This window comes from Enoplosus armatus, chromosome 16, assembly GCF_043641665.1.
Source record: "Enoplosus armatus isolate fEnoArm2 chromosome 16, fEnoArm2.hap1, whole genome shotgun sequence".
NCBI lineage: Eukaryota > Metazoa > Chordata > Actinopteri > Centrarchiformes > Enoplosidae > Enoplosus > Enoplosus armatus.
Genome location: NC_092195.1, coordinates 21,061,106 through 21,083,549, shown reverse-complemented (window position 1 = coordinate 21,083,549; position 22,444 = coordinate 21,061,106). Strand labels below are relative to the sequence as shown.

General features: G+C 42.3%; 1 protein-coding gene across 1 annotated transcript in view; it reads left to right on the top strand.

Moving 5' to 3' along the window:
- The first annotated feature begins 1,298 nt into the window (after window positions 1-1,298).
- The window catches only part of LOC139299310 (tenascin), a 35,051-nt gene continuing 13,905 nt past the window's right edge, over window positions 1,299-22,444 (top strand). Inside the window, 7 exon segments of the mRNA XM_070922203.1 lie at window positions 1,299-1,433; window positions 2,228-2,285; window positions 2,783-2,995; window positions 7,176-7,611; window positions 7,798-7,880; window positions 7,974-8,357; window positions 13,186-13,301. Coding sequence (XP_070778304.1) covers window positions 1,299-1,433; window positions 2,228-2,285; window positions 2,783-2,995; window positions 7,176-7,611; window positions 7,798-7,880; window positions 7,974-8,357; window positions 13,186-13,301 — 1,425 coding nt within the window.

Here is a 22,444-nt window from a genome sequence, read left to right as displayed (position 1 = left end):
AACTAAACTGCTCAGTTTCTCAGAATTACGTTCACAGACTGGCTGCCTTGTGATTCAGAGATATTTATTAATTTTGCCCAAAATAAATAAATTGCTCGCTCACGTCTCCACGAGCAGCCCGGCTGATGTCACGCTGTTGTTGTGGACTGGGCCCAGCACCGGGAGCTCTCAGCAGCTGGTTTCTACATTCGGCCCTGCTGCTGCTGCTGAAAGTGGATTTGAGCTGGATGGAGGACACAGTAGATTTCTCAAGTATTAATCAGCTTTGGTTTTAAACCTCTCGGGGGAGACACGGTGGTTAGATCATTTGGGGTTGGACTCATATTTGTGGATTTTTCTCTCAGCTTCTGTAAGTGTGCTGGAGGAAATGTCAGGGGGAAACTTATGTGGTAATATTTGATCTTTTTGGGGGTTTTATGGACTTTTTTTTTGCCTTTAATCTGAAAACCATTTAATTAAGCATATATTTCTATAAATACTGTATATGTTTGATGATAAAATAGAGCAACGACTTTTTAAAAGATACCTTAAGGGTTGAAATTTTTAAAATGTCTATCAGTAATGTCTAACATTAGCTAGCTTTAAGTTGGTAACAAGGAACTTCTGTGACCATTTGACCATTATTGTTATACTTATATTATTGTGTAGTTTTATCAGAATATAGTACCACTAAAGTTACCTTCTGTTTGAATCCTCAAAACTGATGAATATCTTTTCAAAGATGCACCCGCAGGTGGTAAAGAGCACTTCTACGGGCCAGCGAGGCCTAACGTAGCTAAACCAATATGAACTACTCCATATATATATATATATACGCATTAACCAGCAGCAGTGCAACAAACAGTCGAAGTGATCTGAGGTCTGAGACATGTGCCACCATCCTGTGAGGCGGCAGTGTTTGAAAACTGGCCGCAGGACAACAAATCAGTCAGAACAAGTTTCTTTTTCCATTGTGGTTTATTGGCCGACACGCTACACTGAAAGGCCCATAAACAGCTAATGGCTCCATTTCTGCTAATTGTGACCAAAGTGGAGTCTGCTGAGCTAACATGAAACTTTAAGGTGGGTTTTAAATGTCTGTTTCTGTCTTCGTTCCAGCGGGAAAAATCCCCGGAGTACGGAGGAGAGGCGGGAGGAAAACCGTCACCTCCGCAGCTGACAGAGATATCTCTTTGACCTGCACTTCAAGTAATAATCTGTTTATCTGTGAAAACACAAACCATCAGCTGCAGTTCAACCAAACAAACCGCTTCGATCAACTCAGATCTCCTGAGCAGACCGAGTCCAGCACCCCAGCGATGTTCCCCTTCATCCCCTCCCTCCTCCTCATCCTCCTCCCGGCTGCTCCGGCCCTCCTGACCTCGTCAACCTCCCAGGAGTTACAGGTCAGAGGTCAAAGGACACCAAGGGACACCAAACCGGACTCCATCAAGGTGAGTCGTGTTTGGACTGGTGGGTTATACAGGTACTTACACACCCTCCTGACTTCATGGACAACATCCGAGAACCGGCTCGTCTTCCCCAAACGACACAAAAATAATCAAGTTTCCTCAACTTAACGTCAAAAATGTTGAATTTTGTCATCTGGAAGAAGTAATCTGATCTTTTACGTAATATCACAGTTTAAAAGTACTCTGTACAAGAAAAAGTAATGCATTCGATATTTTATACAAAAGTATTAACAAAATATGTTTGAAGTACCAAAGGTAAAAGTACACATTATAAATGAATGGCCCATTTCAGAATATATTATATTGATTTCAACTACTTTATATACTGCTGCTTAATAATTTATTATCTGATTTATATTTTGTATTAATAATCTGAAGTCACTAATGACGGAGTATAAAAAGTACAATATTGGCTTCTAAAATGAAATGAAGTAGAAGTATAAAGTACCATAAAATGGAAGTACTGTAAAGTACCTTGATAGTACACTACTTGAGTACATGTATTTTGCTGGTCTAATCTAATCCATGGGATTAGATGGATGCAGTTACTCTGTCAAAAGTCCGAAGGATCAAATCGATGGTGGAAGTATTTTTACACGTGAGGCAGCCAGAAACAAACAGTGGAGTTCATGTCTGCATCCTGCATTTGACTTTTATTACTTAGTCATGAGAAGGCTGCACTTCTCAGCTGCTTCAGAGGATCTTTGTGTGACATGTTCTGTTATGTGGACACAGTGAAATACTGAGGTTGACCTTATCCACTGTCGCTGTTACAGGTGGTGATCTCGGAGGGCTGCGCCACTCAGAGCGATTCATCTGATGTCAGCCAGGGAGGTAAAAACCTGCAGAGAGAAGAAGCAAAACATTTTATTATATCATCCACATTTTAACGTTATTTGACATGGCTGAAAACTATTGTCTCTGTACTATAACCAGAAAAATGTACTAAAAGTAAAAGTACTCAATGCAGTAAAATGTCCCCTCTGACTGTTATACTATTATATGTTATATCATTAGGTTCTTAATTAATCAATTCATCGTTTCAGCTGTACATATGAAACTACACTTTCAGTTGTTTTGTGTGTAAAAATCTTTTGTAAAGTAACTAAAGCTGTCAGATAAATGTGGTGAAGTAAAAAGTAGAATGTTTCCCTCTCAGATGAGGTGGAGTAGAAGTACAAAGAGGCATGAAAAGAAAAGACTCAAGTAAAGTTAAATACTTCATATTTGTGCTTAAGTCTGGTCTGAATGGGTCTGGCTTCATCTGGTATCTAAGGTTTCAGTTTCTCCTGCCAGTTTAAATTCAGCCTTTTCCTCTCTGTTTTTCTCAGGGAAAGAAATCGACCTGACTCCCGGCTCTCCTCTGGTCCTGACCCATAAGATCAAACTGGTTCCGTCGGGTTCAGGTTCGGGATCTTGTGGCTGCGAGGGGGACTTCGCTGCCCTGCGGGAGCGTGTGGAGAGGCTGGAGAGAGAGGTGTCGGCCCTCAGGGAGAAATGTGGAGGACCTGATGGAGGCTGCTGCACCTCCAAGGAGAGCAAAGGTAAAAAACATTAAATATCAGTGACTCAATAAGCAACAGAGGTTAAAGTATTTTTATAATAACAATGACAATGATCGGGAATCATCATCACTGAACTCGAGCTGCTCAGCAGACAGACTCAGAGACCAGCTGCTGGACATAGTGCAGCATTTAGCAGCTAAAGAGCCAGATGTTTCCCTCAGGGGGTGGAGGAGACCAGAACCAGAGCTAACAGAGAGACTGGACTTCATCCATCAGGAGACTCAAACACGACTCCACATGAAGGACCGTGTTGCTCTGTAGCTGCTGGAGGTGGAAATAAGTTTAACTTAAAGGTGACGACATGTTAAAGTTGTGTTCACTACTTGTTTCTGCTGAAAACAAGTGGCCAAAAACTCAAGTCAATGCAGGTTCCTTGTGTTTTGTTTATATTTACGACCCTGAAAACAAATGTGAGGAGGTGACATCATGTTTCATCATCTCAAAAACACAAACACAGACATCTCTAATGTGAAATAACCAAAACAGCAGAGGATGTGTGTTTGCTTTCAGAAGCTGATGCGTTTTCAGGACAACCTTTAAGCTTCATTATGTTTGCCTGGACCAGTGGGGTTCAACATGCAGTCTGGGGGCCCTCAGGGGCCCCATGATTTCCCATCATATTAATCCAAAGTTATCCAAAGTTAAATGCCTCAATATAGAAACAATCTTGTCTTCTTTGAGGGTTTCCAGCAGAGTTTCCTCAGCAGAGTGACGTTACGAGGTGACCAGAAGATAAACATAAGTCTCATTGAGGAGGAGAAATAATATAATAACGTTAATCTCCATGTGCATCCTCACATTGATCATTTTGAAATAAATAAAACACTTAGGGAACAAAACAAAGACGAACAAAAAGAAGAAAAATAGTTCTTAAATGTGATCACAATCACACTGGAGCGCTGCACCATGACAACGAACACAAATACATGTTTATATAATAATAATAATATCATGCCTTTGGTTTTAGTAACAAGGATCCAGTCTAGACTCCTTCTGTTGTGAAACTTTCAGCCTGTTTGTGTTGTTACGTTCTCGTGTGTTTATAGCAACACGTGTTGTTTAAACACGGGACTGACTTCTTTCTTTGTTGAAAAGTTTTCTGCTCTTCAGTGTTTCTGTAGTTAAAGCTGCAAATAAAACCTCGGAGACAATAACATTTATCCCAGAGGGGATTATACTGTGAGGTTTGATCCAGACTGGATGAGCTGTAATAACTCAGGTGAGTCTCTGTTCCTCTAGCGCCATCATCAGGTCAAAAGTAAATAAAACTCATGTTAGCATGCTAACTCTTCTTGTCTTGTTTTCTCATTGTCGTGTTCTAACATGTGATACTAATCTTTTCAGCCAACAAAAACAACATCTTAGGTTCCAAGCTGTTCTGCTCGTTTCACTTTTAGTCTCTGGTTTTGGCCTGATGGTGGCGCTAGAGGAAAACTCACCGAAACCACCAAATCATATTAAAGCGTAACTCTTGCTGCACTGGTCCTTTACGCTTACCACTCGGTGTGAACTGCGTGGACGTTCAGGGACGTTTCCTCTCATTAATAACTGTTCAGAGATAAATCAGGACGTGTCGGCTCTGACTCCGGTTCACAGTCCATATATTTTTCTTCACGTCTCGTCTTTCATCTGTTTCGCTGTAACTCTTCATTACAGCTGGAAACAGATTCAGTCATTCAGTCACAATCGCGTGCACATGTCTCTGTTTCAGCCAATCGGATGAGTTCATATTACTTCACTGTTCTGCCTGTAGCTGCGTCACTGCCTCATGCTGCGCACACACACACACACACACACACACACACACACACACACACACAGCATGCCTCCTGCTGCAGTCAGCCGACAGATGACAAATTCATCAAGTATTTAGATTCTTTTAACAATTATATTTTTATTGAGAGCAGAATTAAACTCGCTTTTTTCTTTTACATCAAAAGACAAGGAGATCAACAACAACACAAAACCAAAGCAGAGGAAAAGAAGAAGAATGACGTCAGCCCTCCCACCCACCTCAGTCTGTTGTCACTACGCTCATAGAGAAATCCAAACAAGTGCAAGCACAGATGAATGAAAGTAACTCGTTGAGAAGTAAAAGTTTTGCACTTCAAATGTTACTTCAATGTTCCAGATGGAGTTTTCTTGTCAACAAGTAAAGTTTCTGTTTACAGTCAGTTTCTCACCAAACGTGTTGAACGTGTCTTCAGGAGAATAGAAACCAGCGGCAGGTTTGTGTTTCTCACGTTCTCGCAGGTCTTTGTGCACGATACAAACAGATCGAGGACCCCCTCATGAAAACACTGCTCCACAGTGCCTCTAGTGGTCAGAAAGCTCCACAGGGTACCTTTAAGTACAAAATATGGGGCTCATTTAAACTAATCGAACTGTTGGGAAGTTTAATGTCTTATAGGCAGCGGTAAAGGAAGTATTCAGATCCTTTACTTAAGTAAAAGTACACACCTTTTTTTTTAACAAGTAAAAGTCTCAAGTAAAAGTATGATCAGGAAAATGTAGTTAAAGTATTAAAAGTAAAAGTACTCAAAGCAGGATTATATTGTACATAATAATATGATAATATACTATTGATTTAATTAGATAATTGTAGTGAAGTAAAAGTATAAAGTAACATCTCGAGTTAACTTGTATTTATGTACTCTTTTACCTTCCAGCATCAACTTTAATGTTTTATATTTGATTCAGAATTCAATCCAACAACAAAACTTTATTATAATCAAATATAAGAAACACGAAGCTGCAGTGGAATCAGCGTCATTGTTTGCTCATACAGTCATCAAATAATCATTGTGGGTACTAATACCTCCAAATTGTACTTAAGCTTACTGGAGTACTTTCTGATGTTTGAATGTGTGACTGAGCTGTCAGTGAAATGAAGTTTGACAGATTTATGTTTGATTCAGTCCATCACTCACATCCTCCATCAGAGTGGAGACTGACCTCAGGACTGATCACATTATAACCTGGCAGAGTGGAAGCATGAGCTAACTGTGTGTGTGTGTGTGTGTGTGTGTGTGTCCTCAGCTCGGTGCCCAGTGTGATCTCAGTCTCCATCTCCTCCCAGTCCAGTGCAGATTCCCCTCCACCCTCCTCATGGGTGCGTTGCACTCTAATTAGAGAGGATTAGACCTCCACCTCCCACCGTCCCAACCCCTGAAATACTAAAGCAGGACGATGAAGGAACTGTTCCATTATTAAACTGCAGCAAACCAAAGCTCCCGTGACTGTGGAGGAGATGGCAGTCAGTCCATCGGTCCAGCTCTTCAGTCCAGAGTAACACAGCTCAACTTCTGGCCACTAAACCTGTGGTGGATATTTATGCTCCTCAGAAGTTGAAGGCTTCTGGTTTTGGTAAATCTTGTCCTGAACGCCACCCTCAGGAACCAGCTCCACCCTCAGGATGACTTTTATCTCCACTACCAGTGAGGCAATAAGAATATCTCACTCATCAGGATGTTGTTTGTTCTGATGTGCAATGAATATAACAAACTCCAGAGCAAGACACTTTAAAATGATCCAACTCTAACTCATCAGTGGTTATACAATATGTTTCTATGAGTCTTCAGGCAAAGACGGATTTTAACCTTCTCATCTATCATTTTCAGAAGAGGTAAAAGTATTTAGTACTTCAGTTGGAAAAAGAAAATACAAGAAATCAACACAATGTTATTGAGCAGGAAAATGTTTTTGTTCCTCTTTGCTGCCCCTTCGATTCACCCACCGGCTGGACAACACAGCCCTGCAGGACGCCAGCACCATGCAGACATTTTGTTTTTGGATACTGTAGATGTCTAAAAGATGCCCAAGATGTTCTTCTGTTTTTCATTTGCTCTGTTTCTTTTGACCTTAAGAATCTTATGCCCCCACCACCCCAACATGCCACATGCAGCAGTAATGAAAGACAAATATCAAAACCTGTTGAAAATTAACTTTGATCCCTGACATGTTGAACTGTGTCCATTTGGTACATCTGGAACCAAACAGATGTCACAGAAGAACTGTTTGTCAAACAGGAAACAACAAAAACACAGACATTAATAAAATGGACGGAGCCTCAAAAAGACCAAATGATGCGTTATTTCCAGGTGCAAAGATATTCACAACCTGTCTGTCTCCTCCACTGTCCCCCCTCCCTCTGCTTCAGGTGCAGGTTGCTCCATCAAACCAGAGGTCGACGAGTGTCCTTTCAAGTGCGGCGATCAGGGTCGCTGCGAGAAGGGGAAGTGTGTCTGCCTCGCCGGTTATAGTGGACCAAATTGCAGCGAGTCCAACTGTCCCGGAAACTGCAACAACAACGGACGGTGTGTGAACGGACAGTGTGTATGCGATCCTGGGTTCAGCGGTCCGGACTGCTCGCAGGGAGGCTGCCCCGACAACTGCAACAACCGGGGCAGGTGTGTGAACGGCAGGTGTGTGTGCGACAGCGGCTTCGCGGGTCCCAGTTGCTCGGACAAATCCTGTCCTAGAAATTGCAACAACAGGGGGCGCTGCGTCAACGGACAGTGTGTGTGCGATCCTGGATTCACTGGCCCGGACTGCTCCAAGAGGGCCTGTCCTGACAACTGCAACGGCCGGGGCAGGTGTGTAAACGGTAAATGTGTGTGCGACAGCGGCTTCGCTGGTGCTGACTGCTCAGAGGATTCGTGCCCAGGAAACTGCAACAAGAGGGGGCGCTGCGTCAACGGACAGTGCGTCTGTAATCCTGGATTCACCGGACCAGATTGCTCCAAAAGAGCCTGTCCTGACAACTGCAACGGCCGGGGCAGGTGTGTAAACGGTAAATGTGTGTGTGACAGCGGCTTCACCGGTCCGGACTGCTCTGAGATTGCCTGTCCTGGAAACTGCAACAGTAGAGGGCGCTGTATAAACGGAGAGTGCGTTTGCGATGAAGGCTTCAGTGGCCCGGACTGCTTGGAAAAAACATGTCTTAACGACTGCGCAGACCGCGGCAGGTGTGTAAACGGTAAATGTGTGTGCGACAGTGGCTTCACGGGTGACGACTGCTCTGAGAACTCCTGCCCCGGAAACTGCAACAACAGGGGGCGCTGCGTTAACGGACAGTGTGTTTGCAACGATGGATTCACCGGCGCAGACTGCTCAGAAAAGGCTTGTCCCAACAACTGCAGCAACCGTGGGAAGTGCGTGAACGGGAAGTGCGTTTGCGACGTGGGCTTCACCGGGCCGGACTGCGCCGCCAAAGGTTGTCCCAATAATTGCAACAACAAAGGACGGTGCGTCAAAGGGAAGTGTGTCTGCCGACGTGGGTTCACCGGACCAGACTGCAGCCAGTGTGAGGAGGGCATGACCGGACCCAACTGTGATACCGGTATGTCAAACCCAACAAGAATCCTTATTTAAAACTGGTCTTCAAAGGAGACCTGTGTCATGTTGAGGTCGACCCCTGGTGTCAACATGTAATCTGGATATGTTGTCTGGATAATGACACCCGATCCTCAAGTCAGGTGACCTTTCAACTTTGCTGGGAGGATTGTTTCTTAGTAATGTGTCAGATCCGATCCCAATGCATCCAACCTGCATTTACACTTAACATGAACATTATCCAGATAGTGTATCAAGATACAGATGTAAACAGATGTAAATTCTGATGTTGAAATACCAATAATGTTTTTCAGTTTCACAATCCAACTTCTAAACCAAAATTTCAAATCTCACAAGCAATGAAACACTCAAAATACCTTTCTATCAAGACAAGAAACAAAGTAATGCCTTCGGTAATTTTCTACTTTACCAAAAAGTAGCCCATATATCATAAAAAGTGGGTTGCGTTACAAACTCTATGTAAGAAATACAACACAAAGGGCATTTCATCAGGTGGACTGTGTCCTCTTGTGCAGCTAAAAGTCCAAAGTTGATGCTAATTATGCATTCTCGTCTTTGGGTCTGACTTCAGGTGTACCACAAGGCTCAATTCTGGGTCCCATTTTGTTTTTTGCTTCCACGAGAGTAGATGATCTAAAGTTTTAAAGGTATATCTTTATTTATAAGACAACAACAAAGAAACAAATGCATCTGGCAACATTTTATTAGTCAGTTCATCATCTGTTAAATTGACCCTCTACCCCCCAGTCCTGTGTCACCATGAAGTCACCTCTGTTGAGGGGCTGCTGGTTGTTGTTGAAACCCAATTTAAGCTTCTAAACATCGAAACTTAAACTTAAGACCCAGATCTCAAGCCCAAGACACCGTGAACACCTTTAAAATGTTCCTCAGGACTTAGATAAAATGGACTTAATATAAAAAAAAACAATATCTGTTGCTTTTGTTTTTTATTGTAAACCACTTAGTGATGCCTGCTCCAGAGAAGTACCACATAAATATACTTAAAGACTGTTTACTTACTTATTTCCTACTTACTAACATCTGCTGCATCATTACAGGACTGCGGCAGTAAAGCTGCTAAAAGCCTGTAAAGTGACCACAGTGTCCATGTTAAAATATCCCTCTCCGCCGTCACTTTCCCCGTGTGGATTAGTTGTTTATAACATCAGGGAGAACACTTTACATGTTTGGTATGTGAGCTGAGCTTGCACGTCCCAGATGCTTTACTTTAGTGTAATATGTTTTCACACAACAACTTAATGGGCCTGAAACACGAGAGAAGACAGTTTGTCATTTCTGGGCGGTTGGACGTGATAAACGTTTTAAACAGATTTTTCAATATTGAGGAAATCTCCATTCGCTTTGCTGATCTGACGCATTATCAGGCAGAGCTGTTTGCCTCTTCGGTCTGTTTTGTTGTTGTTTGTGTTGTTGTCCTCGTTGTTGCCAGGCTACGTTAGCATTAGCTCGTCTGTTTGGAGCTGGTTCAAGCTGCAGTGACGGAACTGTTTTATTAACGGAGCAGCAGGATCCCGCTGCCCCTAAAACTCCCTCAGACTGCTGCGTAATGGCTCTCTGAGCTGCCTGAGGCTGGAACAGGACGGACACATGTGTGTGAGTGTTAAGTGTTTTCCCAAATGACCACTGATGGGAGCGAAGAGAGGGAAGTCCCGCCATCTGAAGGGAGAGCAGTGGGCAGCAGCAACTGTTGAGTAAATCCACCTGTTTTCATGTGCAAAAATACCTGAATGGAGACACAAATGTTTGTTTAGTCCTGGCTGAGGTGAAACGGTTGGCTATAAAGTTTGATGGAAACAGATTTGTAGTTTAAATAGTGACACTGCTTCAGCTTCCTCTTCTTTGTGTTTTATTTCCTTATTTACTGTCGATGCAGACGCGAGCCCAGAGTTAGAGGCCTCCAGATTTTAGAAACTGGGACAATCATAAGTCCAAGGTCCCCTGATGCCTCCTGCTCCTCCTCCGGAAAGTCCGGCCAAACTCCAAAGAAAGTTTTTCTACACACGTCTTCCAATCCAACTGCTAGGACTAAACGTGTGTTTATCTATTAGATTGGCTTCAAACGTTGTGGAGTTGGCGTAGACTGTTTAACAGTGTCTAGCCTGACAGGCAGTGCTGCTCTATGGATGGCAATGGCAGCTCGGTGGAGTGGTCCACCATTTTGGCCTAAAGTGAAATATCTCAATATCAAGTATTTGATGGATTGTCATGACATTTTGTACCAACATTCATGGTCCCCAGAGGAAGAATCATACTGACTTTGGTGATCCTCCAAGTTTTCCTCTAGCGCCACCATCAGGTCAACATGTTAATGTGTCCAATACTTTGGTTTATGACCAAATACCTGCAGAACTGATGACATTCATCAGCCTCAGCTGGACTCTGTGTTCACTGCTAATTGCTAATGTTGAACATGCTAAACATGCTATCTGCTAAACATCAGCATGACATTAGCATTTGGTAGACTCTCTTGCTTTAACTGCAGAGCACCCACAGGCTAAAACCCCTAAGTTCACATAAAAATAGACCAAAAACTAAAGAAAGAAGTCAGATAAATATTATTTCAGGTGGGACGCAGAGCTTGCTTTGTTGCGTACGAGTTGCTGCTGTTTCGATTTGTTCGTGTTTCACTCTCTTGAGAATCTCCCTATAAAAGTAATTGATGTGATTTGCATTTTCTCACACCTTTTTTGGGGGGAATTTGCATGAAATGTGTTTCTAGATGAAAGTGCGAGTGTGTTCGGTCGCCCTCGGTGCGTATCTGAAGTGCATGTTGGACTTTGCTAATTGCTTTCGGGAAACATTACGTCAGACTCTCAGTGACCCGCTGAGCAGTGAATTTTTCAGCACTAATTTTATGAGAAACTCGTGCAGTAAAACAAATCTGTGAATTATTATCGAGAATGCCTCCACTGTGTGCAGTTATACATCCGCTGCGTGGCTCTGCCAGGCTGAGAGCTGCGTGTTGGCAGCTTCACAGTGCGCCACATGTTGCAGCTCGTGGTCTTGTGAACTGCACTTTATGTAGAAGACGTGATATATATGAAATGTAGACAGAATGTGTGAATATGAGTGATTCTCACGGTGAAATTACTTCATAAAAACTTTCTTTCTACAGTAGAATAAATCTTTTGTCCACAAAACTCGCCAGTTTATTAAAGCATGAAAAAATACATGCACACCACATAACAGCTGCACTGACAGCATGAATACTTCAAGGAATAAAATACAACTCTGTCATTTAAAAAGTGGATCTACAGAAAACTATTTATATATATACTAATATATTTGATCATTTTCAGTTTCCAGCTTTTCAGACGAGAGGATTTGATGCTTTTCAAGACAAAACAAGTCATTTGAAGACGTCACCCAAGAGATTGTTATCATGATTTTATTATTATTATTATTTTATTAACTGAATGATTAATCAATTAATTGAAAAAGTAACAGATTATTTGATAAAAAAAAAAAGAAAGCTCTTACTGCATTCATTAGATTTTGTGGATGCAGAAGGACGCCGCAACAAGCACATAACACACATCTGACATATTTCCACCTTTTTATCTGGATCTGAAAGACATTCAGCCACCTTTCCCTCATCTGAGCCCAGGCCCCCCGTGGCCCCCAGATCATGAACCTGGATCAGGACCCTTAATGACAAAAACATCCTCACGGTCTGAGCTGCGTCTCGTTCCAGCAGCAGATCAGATATGTTTTATGCGATGCCACGCGCTGATATCATCATAACATCACTCTGCTTTCACGGACGTCTCAGTTTCGGCAAAATTCAGAAGAAGCGGCCGCTGGTTCATTTGTTCCACTTCATCAGTCACATGAGACAGAAGAGGAGGCGTGAGGGAGGAAACCTGCTTCATCTGTATATTAAATCTGATTGTTTTTCTTTTTGACCAGCCAATGAGTGAGCTCGGATGGAGCGGCTCTAACCAATGGAAGAGCAGGAGTCACTCTGTGTTTGTGCTGAGGTGAAACGGTTGGCGATGAAGTTTGATGGACACCGATTTTTTAGTTGAAATAGTGACACTGCTTCAGTTTCTTCTTTTTCTTTTCTTTTCTGAATTTACTGTCGATGCAGAAGCGAGCCCACAGTTAGAGGCCTCCAGATTTTAGAAAGTGGGACATCATAAGTCCAAGGTCCCCCCAGTGCATCCTGCTCCTCCTCCGGAAGAAACACCAACAAAATGTTTCCACAATTCTTTTGATTTATTCAATTAATTACTTGTATTTCTGTAAATACAATCACAAAGATTTCAAATGATTCTCTAAAAGTGACTAAAAGCTACAAAAAGTAAATCTGTGTATTTTATTGGATTATTGGCACCACAACAATAAAACATATCTGATCTGCTGCTGGAACGTGACACAGCTCAGACTGTGAGGATGCTTTTGTCATTAAGGGTCCTGATCCAGGTTCATGATCCGGGGGCCATGGGGGGCCACGGGGGGCCTGGGCTCAGATGAGGGAAAGGTAGCTGAATGTCTTTGAGATCCAGGTAAAAAGAAGAATTTAAGACACGTGAAAGAGCCAGATTGTCTGCGGAGGCGGTGGAGAGGAGCAGGAACAGTCCTGTTTGTGATGATCAACAGGATTGAAATGGAGTCGTGTATTTATTGTATATTTGCATTCAGATCAAACGTGATGGATTTGAGAAAATCTTTAATCTACAAACGTTTTTCAGTGTTTGATGGGATGGATGACTTGAATGGGAACAGGAACATTAAATGAAATGGTTCCAGCCCTGAAGAAGTCTCTCTAACGTCTCTCTCTCTCTCTCCAGTCATGTCAGGTGTCTCTCAGCTGAGTACCCAGGACATCACAGAGACGTCTGTCACTCTGGTCTGGACTCCACCTCCCGTCCAGTATGAGACCTACTACATCACCTTCACCAGCCAGGTACAGAAATACTGATCCTGATCAAGTGTTGGTGTCGTCAGTCCACGTCTTTGTCCTCTCTACATTAACGTGGAGGAAGCTGAGGCTGTTGCTGCCTCAGATAACCTTAAAACCAAAATCCACCGGGAGCTTCAGAGTTTGTTTATCTTCTTATGCTGTTATTAGACAGTAGAGAGATGGCATGCCACAAAAATCCCCAGCTGGACTCAAACCAGGGACCTCACGGTTAATGGGGCACCTCAACCCCTAGACCACCAGGGAGCCTGCGAGTTAATGCCTAGATTTAACTTGAACTTCCTGTCATTGAGAAGTTGTCTTCATAAACACTCAAATATGATATACAGATAAAATGAAAATGAAGGTAGAGAAATTCTAAAAGGAAAAACACGTAAAATAAAAGCGAAAACAGCAACATGGTGGTGATCTGAAAGACCAGAGATTTGCTTCATGATCTTGATTCATACAAAGGATTTAAAGTGCTGCAGCTGTTCACAAACAGATAAACACACATATTTCTAGACATAATTCAGACAGCAGATGTCGGCAGACGTGGCCCGGCACCAAAACACACGGGGTCCTCGCTGTCCCAGGATCCAGGACCCTGAGAGCTACTCAGGGGGGGTCACGTTGAGAGGACATGCAGACGAAGAAGAGGTCTGCAGACCGTAAAACTGCTGTGCATCACCTTAAACAACCTCTACCGTCTGAGAGGATTCACAACAAAACACTCTGACCTTTGACCTTCAGCTAACGAGACCACAGTCTCTCGGTACAGACGAGGATCTGCTCCGAACCTCCGAGAGGAACGAGGCAGAGAAAACTCTCTGGTTTGGATGAGGATTGTGTTTAGAGTGGCAGCTCTCTGTGCAGATCATGTTGAAAAACTGAACTGAATCTTTCCCATAACAAGACTAACAATGTCCACGAAGTTCCCACAAAACCCTGAAAAGACGACAAACAATTCAACAATAAATTCAGAGACTTCAGCAGCTCCTGGACTCATTTCAACCACAAACACTGATGCAAAAAGTCCCAAAGAGGCTTTAGAGTACAGATGGTCTCCAGTAAATGAACTCAGGGTTGTTTTAGGGCCAAAACTCACTACAGCAGGTCGTTTTGAAGAGCGTCATTTTTATTTTAAAGCACTAGAAATGGTAGAATAGTAAGATATGATCGGCATAAATGATGCCTGGATTTCATGTTTTGTAGGTTTAGACTAATAAGAGTATTTAAAGGAATAGTTAAACAGTATTTGCTTTCTCTCCAAGCATTAGATGGAGACCATTCTCATGTCTGTGTGTTAAGGAGGAATCAGGAAGCCGCTATCTTAGCTTAGCATAAAGACTGTAGCAGGGGGAAACAGCTAGCCAAAATTACACCTCTACAGCTGTCTTATGAACATGTTGTGTCTCGTGTGTTTAATAATAGTCATAATATCTTTATTTATAAAGCGCTGACTAAAGAAAGTTACAGAGTGCTTCACATGGCCGGCAGAGAACAGCTTCACATGGAAAAATATAAAAACACAGCAACAACAGAGTAAAAGTACCACATAATAAACTGAATAAAAACGAGAATCAGATGAAATCAGCGAAAGGCGGTGAGATAAAAGTGCCTTTTAACCACAAACAGAAGTTTGAGGTTTAAGGTGGATTTACATGCTGGAACTATTTCTTGTTGAGCCGTCGGTGCAGAGACGCCGTGCAGCTTCCTGAAGTCTTTGTTGCAGTGAAGTTGCCACGTTTTGAACCATCTGGCCTGTAAAAAACAAAATCCTTTGCTCACTGATCGTATCTGGCAACCTGCACGGAAGCGTTCTGGGCGGATGGATACACAGTTGTTTGTCAGGATATAGTTCCTGCACATAACTCCCCTTAAAACCACAAACAGTCTGTTTGTGAACAGATGAAACAGATGAGACGCAGTGTGTTAATCGGTGAGCTTTAGAGAAGACTTATATAATCGTCGGTCGTACGTTTCTGGGAATAAAGATGCTGGCAGAAAACAGCCCTTCAAACCGTTCTTCTAAAAACAGGCTTCACAGCAGACAGTTTCAGAACATGCTCTGAAATAGACTGTACAGTGCAGCAGGTCATGACACCAGAAGATATGATCTGTGAAAGTGACTTGAAGTCCCAAATTACAGCAGGACTTTACGACGCTACAGTTCACTGAGTCTGGACACTGGATGTTGGTTTAAGAGCAAAGTGCCGCTTTCATGTTTCCATGACAGAAACTGAAGCTTCTGGTCTCTTAAAGGGTTCAGAAACACTGATCTCAAAACATTAAAGGGAAAGTTAACAGAGAAATAATTATGAATTGTTCTTTTAAAACATTTCAGACTTTTGACAACGTTCCATCAGAACGTTGATAGAAATTTGGGGAAATCACAAAGTAAAAAATCCAATGAAAAACAGATTGCAAAAAGTCCCAAAGATTATTCATCATTTTGCAGATGACACCTAATAAGTCAAACCAGGATCCTGATCCATGTCAGGGGGGCAGAGATCTGTACAGATCCTCGCCAGGTTTTATTTCCATGCCAAACACTATAAAAGTGCAGAATCTTCTTGGAAATGACTGTTTTTGGCGATGTTTGAATAAAAATGCCAAGTTTAGTATGCTGACTGACTGTTGCTACCCTGACCTCATCTGTTTCTAGCTTCCCATCGTTATCTAAACCATATCTTAATTACTCAGCAGCTCGAGAGCTTTTTCCTCTCAAATGTTTGTGAAAAACACTTGAAATTTATTCCTAAATATTAAACACAAACCTGGTTCAATGTACACAAAAACGAATTCAGCGTCTGCTTCAGACGAAACACGAACAGGCCTGAATGTGCAGCGAGCAGAAGAAGCAAGAACGTAACGTTAGATAAAGATAAAGAACAAATTCTCAAAACAACAAGCACATTATCACTTCTTGATTTGGTGCTAAAGATCTTCACTGTACAAACTAACTGACAGTCTGCTGTGACTTCAGTCGATAGATGACAGAACAAAATCAGGTTCTAGGTCACCACAAGAAGGCAAACGTGGTCACAACGTCGGTGAGTCTGCAGCAACATCAAACATTATCCAGCTGATTCAGAGATCCAGAGAATGACCTCTGTTTAAAATAACTTTGTGTTTATAAAGCGAATCTATAACAAACATCCCGACGTTCGTAATATTTCATGTTTGTTTATCCAAACATGAAACTGTTTGTGCTCACAGATCAACAGACGGACTAAACACGACTCGACTGCATCAAGTTGGTTTATATAAGACATGAGGAGGAGGAGGAGGAGGAGGAGGAGCAGTCAGAAACATGTTGATTCGCTCTTTCTTAAAAAGATACCTGTGAAGTCCTTGAAAACCTGTAAATATGTTATATATCACCTGAAGTATTTCGTAGTCTGGTGTCTCTAACCCTAACCCTAAGATAGAAAACAAGCTGTAGGTTTGATTATAATCCAAATATCAACGACCATTTTGTTCAAGCATTCAGAGTCAGAAACCGTCTCCTCTCGTGTGTGAAAACTCTGGAGGAAGACAGTGACACTTCATCTTCTCTTTGAAACTCATTTTCATCATTTAACAGATCATTGAGCAGACAGAGAGGGTGTGTCGTTAGTGACGGCGTTAGCAACACAAACAGCACCGGCTCGCCCGCCTCACCGGTTGTATTGGACAAACATAAACTGCAACGTAGCAACAGAGTCTCTTTAAGAGGAATCAGATCACTCAGATTAACAACGAGACGAACCTCACGTCTGTGTCGAGGGACGTCAGCAACATTTCAGCCTCCAGATCTTTGACTTTGACTGCTCATCATTGGCCATCTTGGTAGCACCTGCAAGCAACAGAAAATATGGTTCATAGGAAACGTAATGCCGACTGGACCACATGTTTTATTAACATCATGAGGAAATTATATTAATGTTGATACTGAACATATCAGTAAATGATCACTCACAACTTATTAAGATCCTGGTCTTGGTTTAATACAGAAGAAGTTTGCCATGACTCCAGACACAACGTGTTTATTAACATTTAACCAAAACCACAATCTTAAGATCCCAGATCCCTAAGATCCCAAACCTCAAACCCCTGGACACTCCTGAACTTTACACACCCACCATCAAAATGTCAAATCCAATTATTCCGTTCTTTAAAACATTGAGTTATAACCATGGGAAGCTTTCCTACCACATGTAGTGTAGTGTCTCACAGTATTTTGTACGTATTGATCTGTTGTGGCAGGAAGGTTTGAACAGCCTCTCAACAAAATACTCAAGTTCATATGCAGTTCTATAAAGTGTGGCATTGCCATGAGTTCACGTGTCATATTTTTTTCCACATTTCCAAACTTACATTTTGGAAAATTGGCACCATTAAAAGTTTGCCGAATTAGCTATTAGTTGTCTGTACGTCCATGAGTAGACTGCAAACAGGAACTGCTATCACAGGATCACTTCGATACTGAAGAAAACTTAAAAACATGATGATTCTCAGGCAAGTTCTGCAGTTATAAGGACCCGCCTCCATGAGCCTGCACACACCTGACCCGTTCACCTCACACAGCGTCCTGGCCTCCAGCTCTTTGTCAGGTGTTTAGTAAGAAGACAATATTCACTTCATCTTTTTCATTTTGGACACAAGATTTCTTTTGTTCTTTATTGACGAAATGTTCAATTTGCACACCAGATATATCTCACACTGCAACAGGCAGATTGGAATTTATTCATACAGGACGCAAAAGTGGATTAGAGCTTTTTACTTCCTCCAGACGCTTCACAGTTTCTGCTGTGGGGTGTCGTGAACATTACCACCACTTCTAACTGTGTTGTTTATTTTGAGAACGAGCGTTTTAAACACTGAACCTGTTTGAAAAGAGCAGCGGCTGCCAATTAATCAATGAGCATTATTTCTCCTTTAGCTACGTAAACCAGTAACCTCTGCTTCACTTGTTCATCAGGACTGACTCTCAAACATGTGTGATCAATCTGCAGCAGAAGGCATTAAAGAAGTGGAAAATTACTAATTGCGTTGGTATTTGTGGAGGAGAGAGAGAGAGAGAGAGAGAGAGAGAGAGAGGACCATCGAACTTGGAAAACACTCTCAACTTCACTTTTTAAATCAGTCAAAATCAAAACGGAGATGAAAAGAAACCAACTCACACACACACACACACTGGACAGTTTACCACAGAGGAATCACCTCACCGCACATGTCCTGGCTTCCTCTCAAACATGTTTTCCCACACACACAATTACAGCGATCACCTCGTCGTACTTCGACAAAACAGAGCAGTGATCTCCCCGCGGTGACATCATCGAGGGATTAAGCCTCAGTAATGACTCTGAGAGAGGACTGGACCAGAGGACACCTCCAGGAAATATCCACAGCCGCCCACAACTGGAGAGACAGAGAGGAAAAGACATGATGGATGGATGAAGGTGGAGAGACAAAGGAAGTGATGGAGAGATGCCTGCAGAGTCCTGCAGAGGGAATAAAACTGGAACTGATGAGAGGATGTGATGAAAACAACTTTCTGAGCCCACAGAGAGGAGAAAGTATCCTGACTGGAGTCCATGTGAAACTGACAAAGAAGAGTGGAGTGAAAGAGAAACATTCAAAGCATAGTTTGGCTTTGTCCAAAGATCATAAAATCCACCTAGCAGCACCTCTAAAACTCACTAATAAACCCATAATTCATACAAAACCGAAGAGTAAAAACTGCAAGACAACCAGTCGAGCTCATGAAACTTCCTTTTTACTTCCACAAGATGTAACGTATTGAGTGATACGTGATAAGTGACTTTAGACGAGCTTGTACGCTGATTTTTGTTACCTTTGAACAGAGCCAGGCTAGCTGTTTCCCCCTGTTTCCAGTCTTCATGCTAAGCTAAGTTAGCTGCTGACTGTAGCTTCATGTCTACTGTACAGCTGTATCGGTCTGAACATCTCTGCAAGACCGTGGATACGGATATTTCCAGTAATTCTTTTGAATAGAAATAATTTTCGTTTATTTGGGTCCGGGTCGTGGTGGCAGTATGCTGAGCCAGGTGACCCTTTTCACCTAGCAGATCCTGGAGGATCCCAAGGTCTAACCAGGCCAGGTGGGATACGTCATTCCTCCCAGTTAGATGTGACTTCGGGGGGTTTGTGATGCTAAAAAATGCTTCTTGGGTCAGTGTGCGTCACGTGATGAACGCGGAGGTTGCGATAACGAGAGTGTTGATGGTTGATGTATCCGAGATATTCGGTCACTACCCAAAGCTAACGACCATAAGTGAGGTACGTAGATCAGCAGCTAAATGGAGGCTCGGCTCCAGGACAGTGTCTCATGTCTCACTCCACCTGTCCGACTGAGACGTTCACATGAAGTCCTCCACTTGGGGCAGTGAGTCACTCCCAACCCAAAGGGAGCAATCCACCATTTTACAGCAGAGTGCGATGGCCTCAGACTACTTCTAATACTACGTAGTAAACAGGACATTGTAACTGACAGAACTTCAGTGACTTTGACACCAAAGACCGCTGTCTGTTTTCTGTTTCCAACCAACAGTAAACGTAGATCAGAAAACAGTCCTGAGAGTAATATTTCATGTTATTATTACATCCTGGTGGCCGAGGGGTTAAAGCACCGAGCGCTCTCTGCTTCTCTCCTGGAGCTATGAAGGAAAGGCGTAAAGATGGTCGTATCGGCAGAGGCGTCGGATCAGAACATGATCAAATGTGACATTTTGGAAGGATATGTCAAACTACATATTTGCCATTTTGTTTGGATGACTTGTTGCAGAAGAGACACTGTGAGAACTTCAGACTCTGGACTTTGCTTCGTCTCCAAAGATCTAAATCCGTCGGAGGAGGAGGAGGAGGAGGAGGAGGAGGACATGTCGGCAGATTCCTCACAGTGTGTATGAGCCTGAAGTTCGAGGATAGAAGACAACAGAACAAACAAGCAGAGTAGAAGAGAAAAGACACAGATCACAATGAAAACAGAAGAGCGGCGAATGAACAGACCGCTCGGAGGTGGAGAGGAAAAGATGCAGATGTGGGATGCTTGTTGCTACGGAGACATGTAAACACTGTCAAACACATGGCGACTGCCAGAGGGATGACATCACCGCCGGCCCACAGCTGTGACACAGAGAGAGAGAGACACAGAGAGAGACAGAGAGAGAGGGAGGGAAAGACATGTTTACCAGACCAACAGATAAACAACAACAACAACAACAACAACAGAGGAAGTGAGAGCAGATTGTCAGCAGGGAGAGAAGAAGAGTCGTCTCTGAGGAACGAAGACAACAACATCTGGCTGATAGAAACAACGTTCACGTCCTACAGATGTTTATTGTTTCCAGGTGACATGTTGTGTGTCAAATCTGATCTTCACGTTTCCTTTTTCACTAAATAACAGGCGTCGACAGCAGAACACTGTCGGCTGTTTAAACCAACACATCACGTCGCTGTTTTCAGGCTGCAAGTAATTATTATTTTATTGCTCATTTCGTCATTAATCAATGAGACATTTGCATTATAAATTCTCTGAAATTGCCCCTCACACGTTCCCAGAGCCCAAAGTTGACGTCGACTTGTTTTTTTTTCCCCGACCAGCAGTCTTAAAACTTTAGTTCAGTTTACAATCATATAAAACAGGAAGAAAGCAGCCAATCTTCACATCTGAGAGGCTGGAACCACAAAACATTTGGCTTGATAATACAAAATCAATATATAAGCGAGTTTTAGCTTTCGTCTAACTAACTGTTAGAGTCTTTAATCCATAAATCTCACGTTTGGACTGTTGCTCAGACAAAAGCAGCCTTGTGAAGGCGTCACTTTGGGCTCTGGGTCATTGTGACGGCAGAATGTTTACAAACCAAACAATCCATCGATTAATGGAGAATCAGCTGATTCATCCACAATGAAAAGAAGCATTCTTTTACATGGAAGCGTGAGTAATAATAATCTAATGATATAATATACAATAGTAGAACATTTTACTGCTTTCGCACTTTAAGTACATTTTCCTGAATATACTTCTGAATACTTAGGCGTGAGGTCCAGTGCGGGTGACTTCACTTTTGTTTTCATGCCTCATAAACAGTCTCCAGTTAATGACGTCTGTCTCGTTCACGTGGACGTGGATGAAAAGGACGGCCGTCCAAGATGACCAGTTCAGTGGTGGGAAGTGGAGACTTTCTGTCAGCGGGAACCATGAATCAACCCTCAGGACCAGCGGCACTGTGGTTGTCTGAGTAAAGTGTCCTTAATTCAGAACTAAACTGCAGTTTAATTTAGAGTCCAGTTTTGGGCGGATGAATCATCTGAACCAAACTCCTGAGAATAAATCAGCGAAGTTCATGCAGGTCATTCATTCAGTCAGTGTTTCCCAGGTCGTTCTGTGTGAGTTATCTTTTATTTTAGGGACGGCCATGTTGGTCTATCACTGTGGTCCGGACTCTGATTAGCAAAGTGTTGTTAGCATTTAGCTGAAAGAGCAGCCTCACAGAGCTGCGAGCTGAATGCTGTGTATTATTATGTTTTTAGCTCTGATGGTTTGTATCTTGACATCAGTTCATGGATTATAATTTGTTGATGTTTGATGTGAGTGACGATAATCAGTATAGTACATTTACTCAAGTACTGTACGTTTTACTTTTATTTCCATTTTCTGCTACTTTATACTTTATACTTCTACTCCACCACATTTATTTGATAGCTTTTAGCTACTTTGCAGATTCAAATATAATCAACAAATAAATATTATCTATTAAGAAAAGACTTTATTGATCACTGGGAGGGAAGTGCACAAGCTACCCATAAAGTATATAAAGTAACTAAACTTAGTCCCACATTTACCAGCTGTAACTTTAAAGTGATGGACACATTAACGCATCAATAATTATAGTCTAATTAAGTAATATATATTATTCTGAAATGGGCCATTTGCTTTTACTTCTGTACTTTAAGTATATTTTGATGGAAATACTTTTGTACTTGTAACTTGTGAATACTTCTACACAGTGGTATTGCTACTTTTACACATGATGGTATTTTTGCAGTAAATGGAACCAAACAGAAAGTCCTTCTTCTTGAGGATTTCTTTTCCATCATAAACCTGCAGACTGAGACTCACTCGGTGGCCCCGTTAG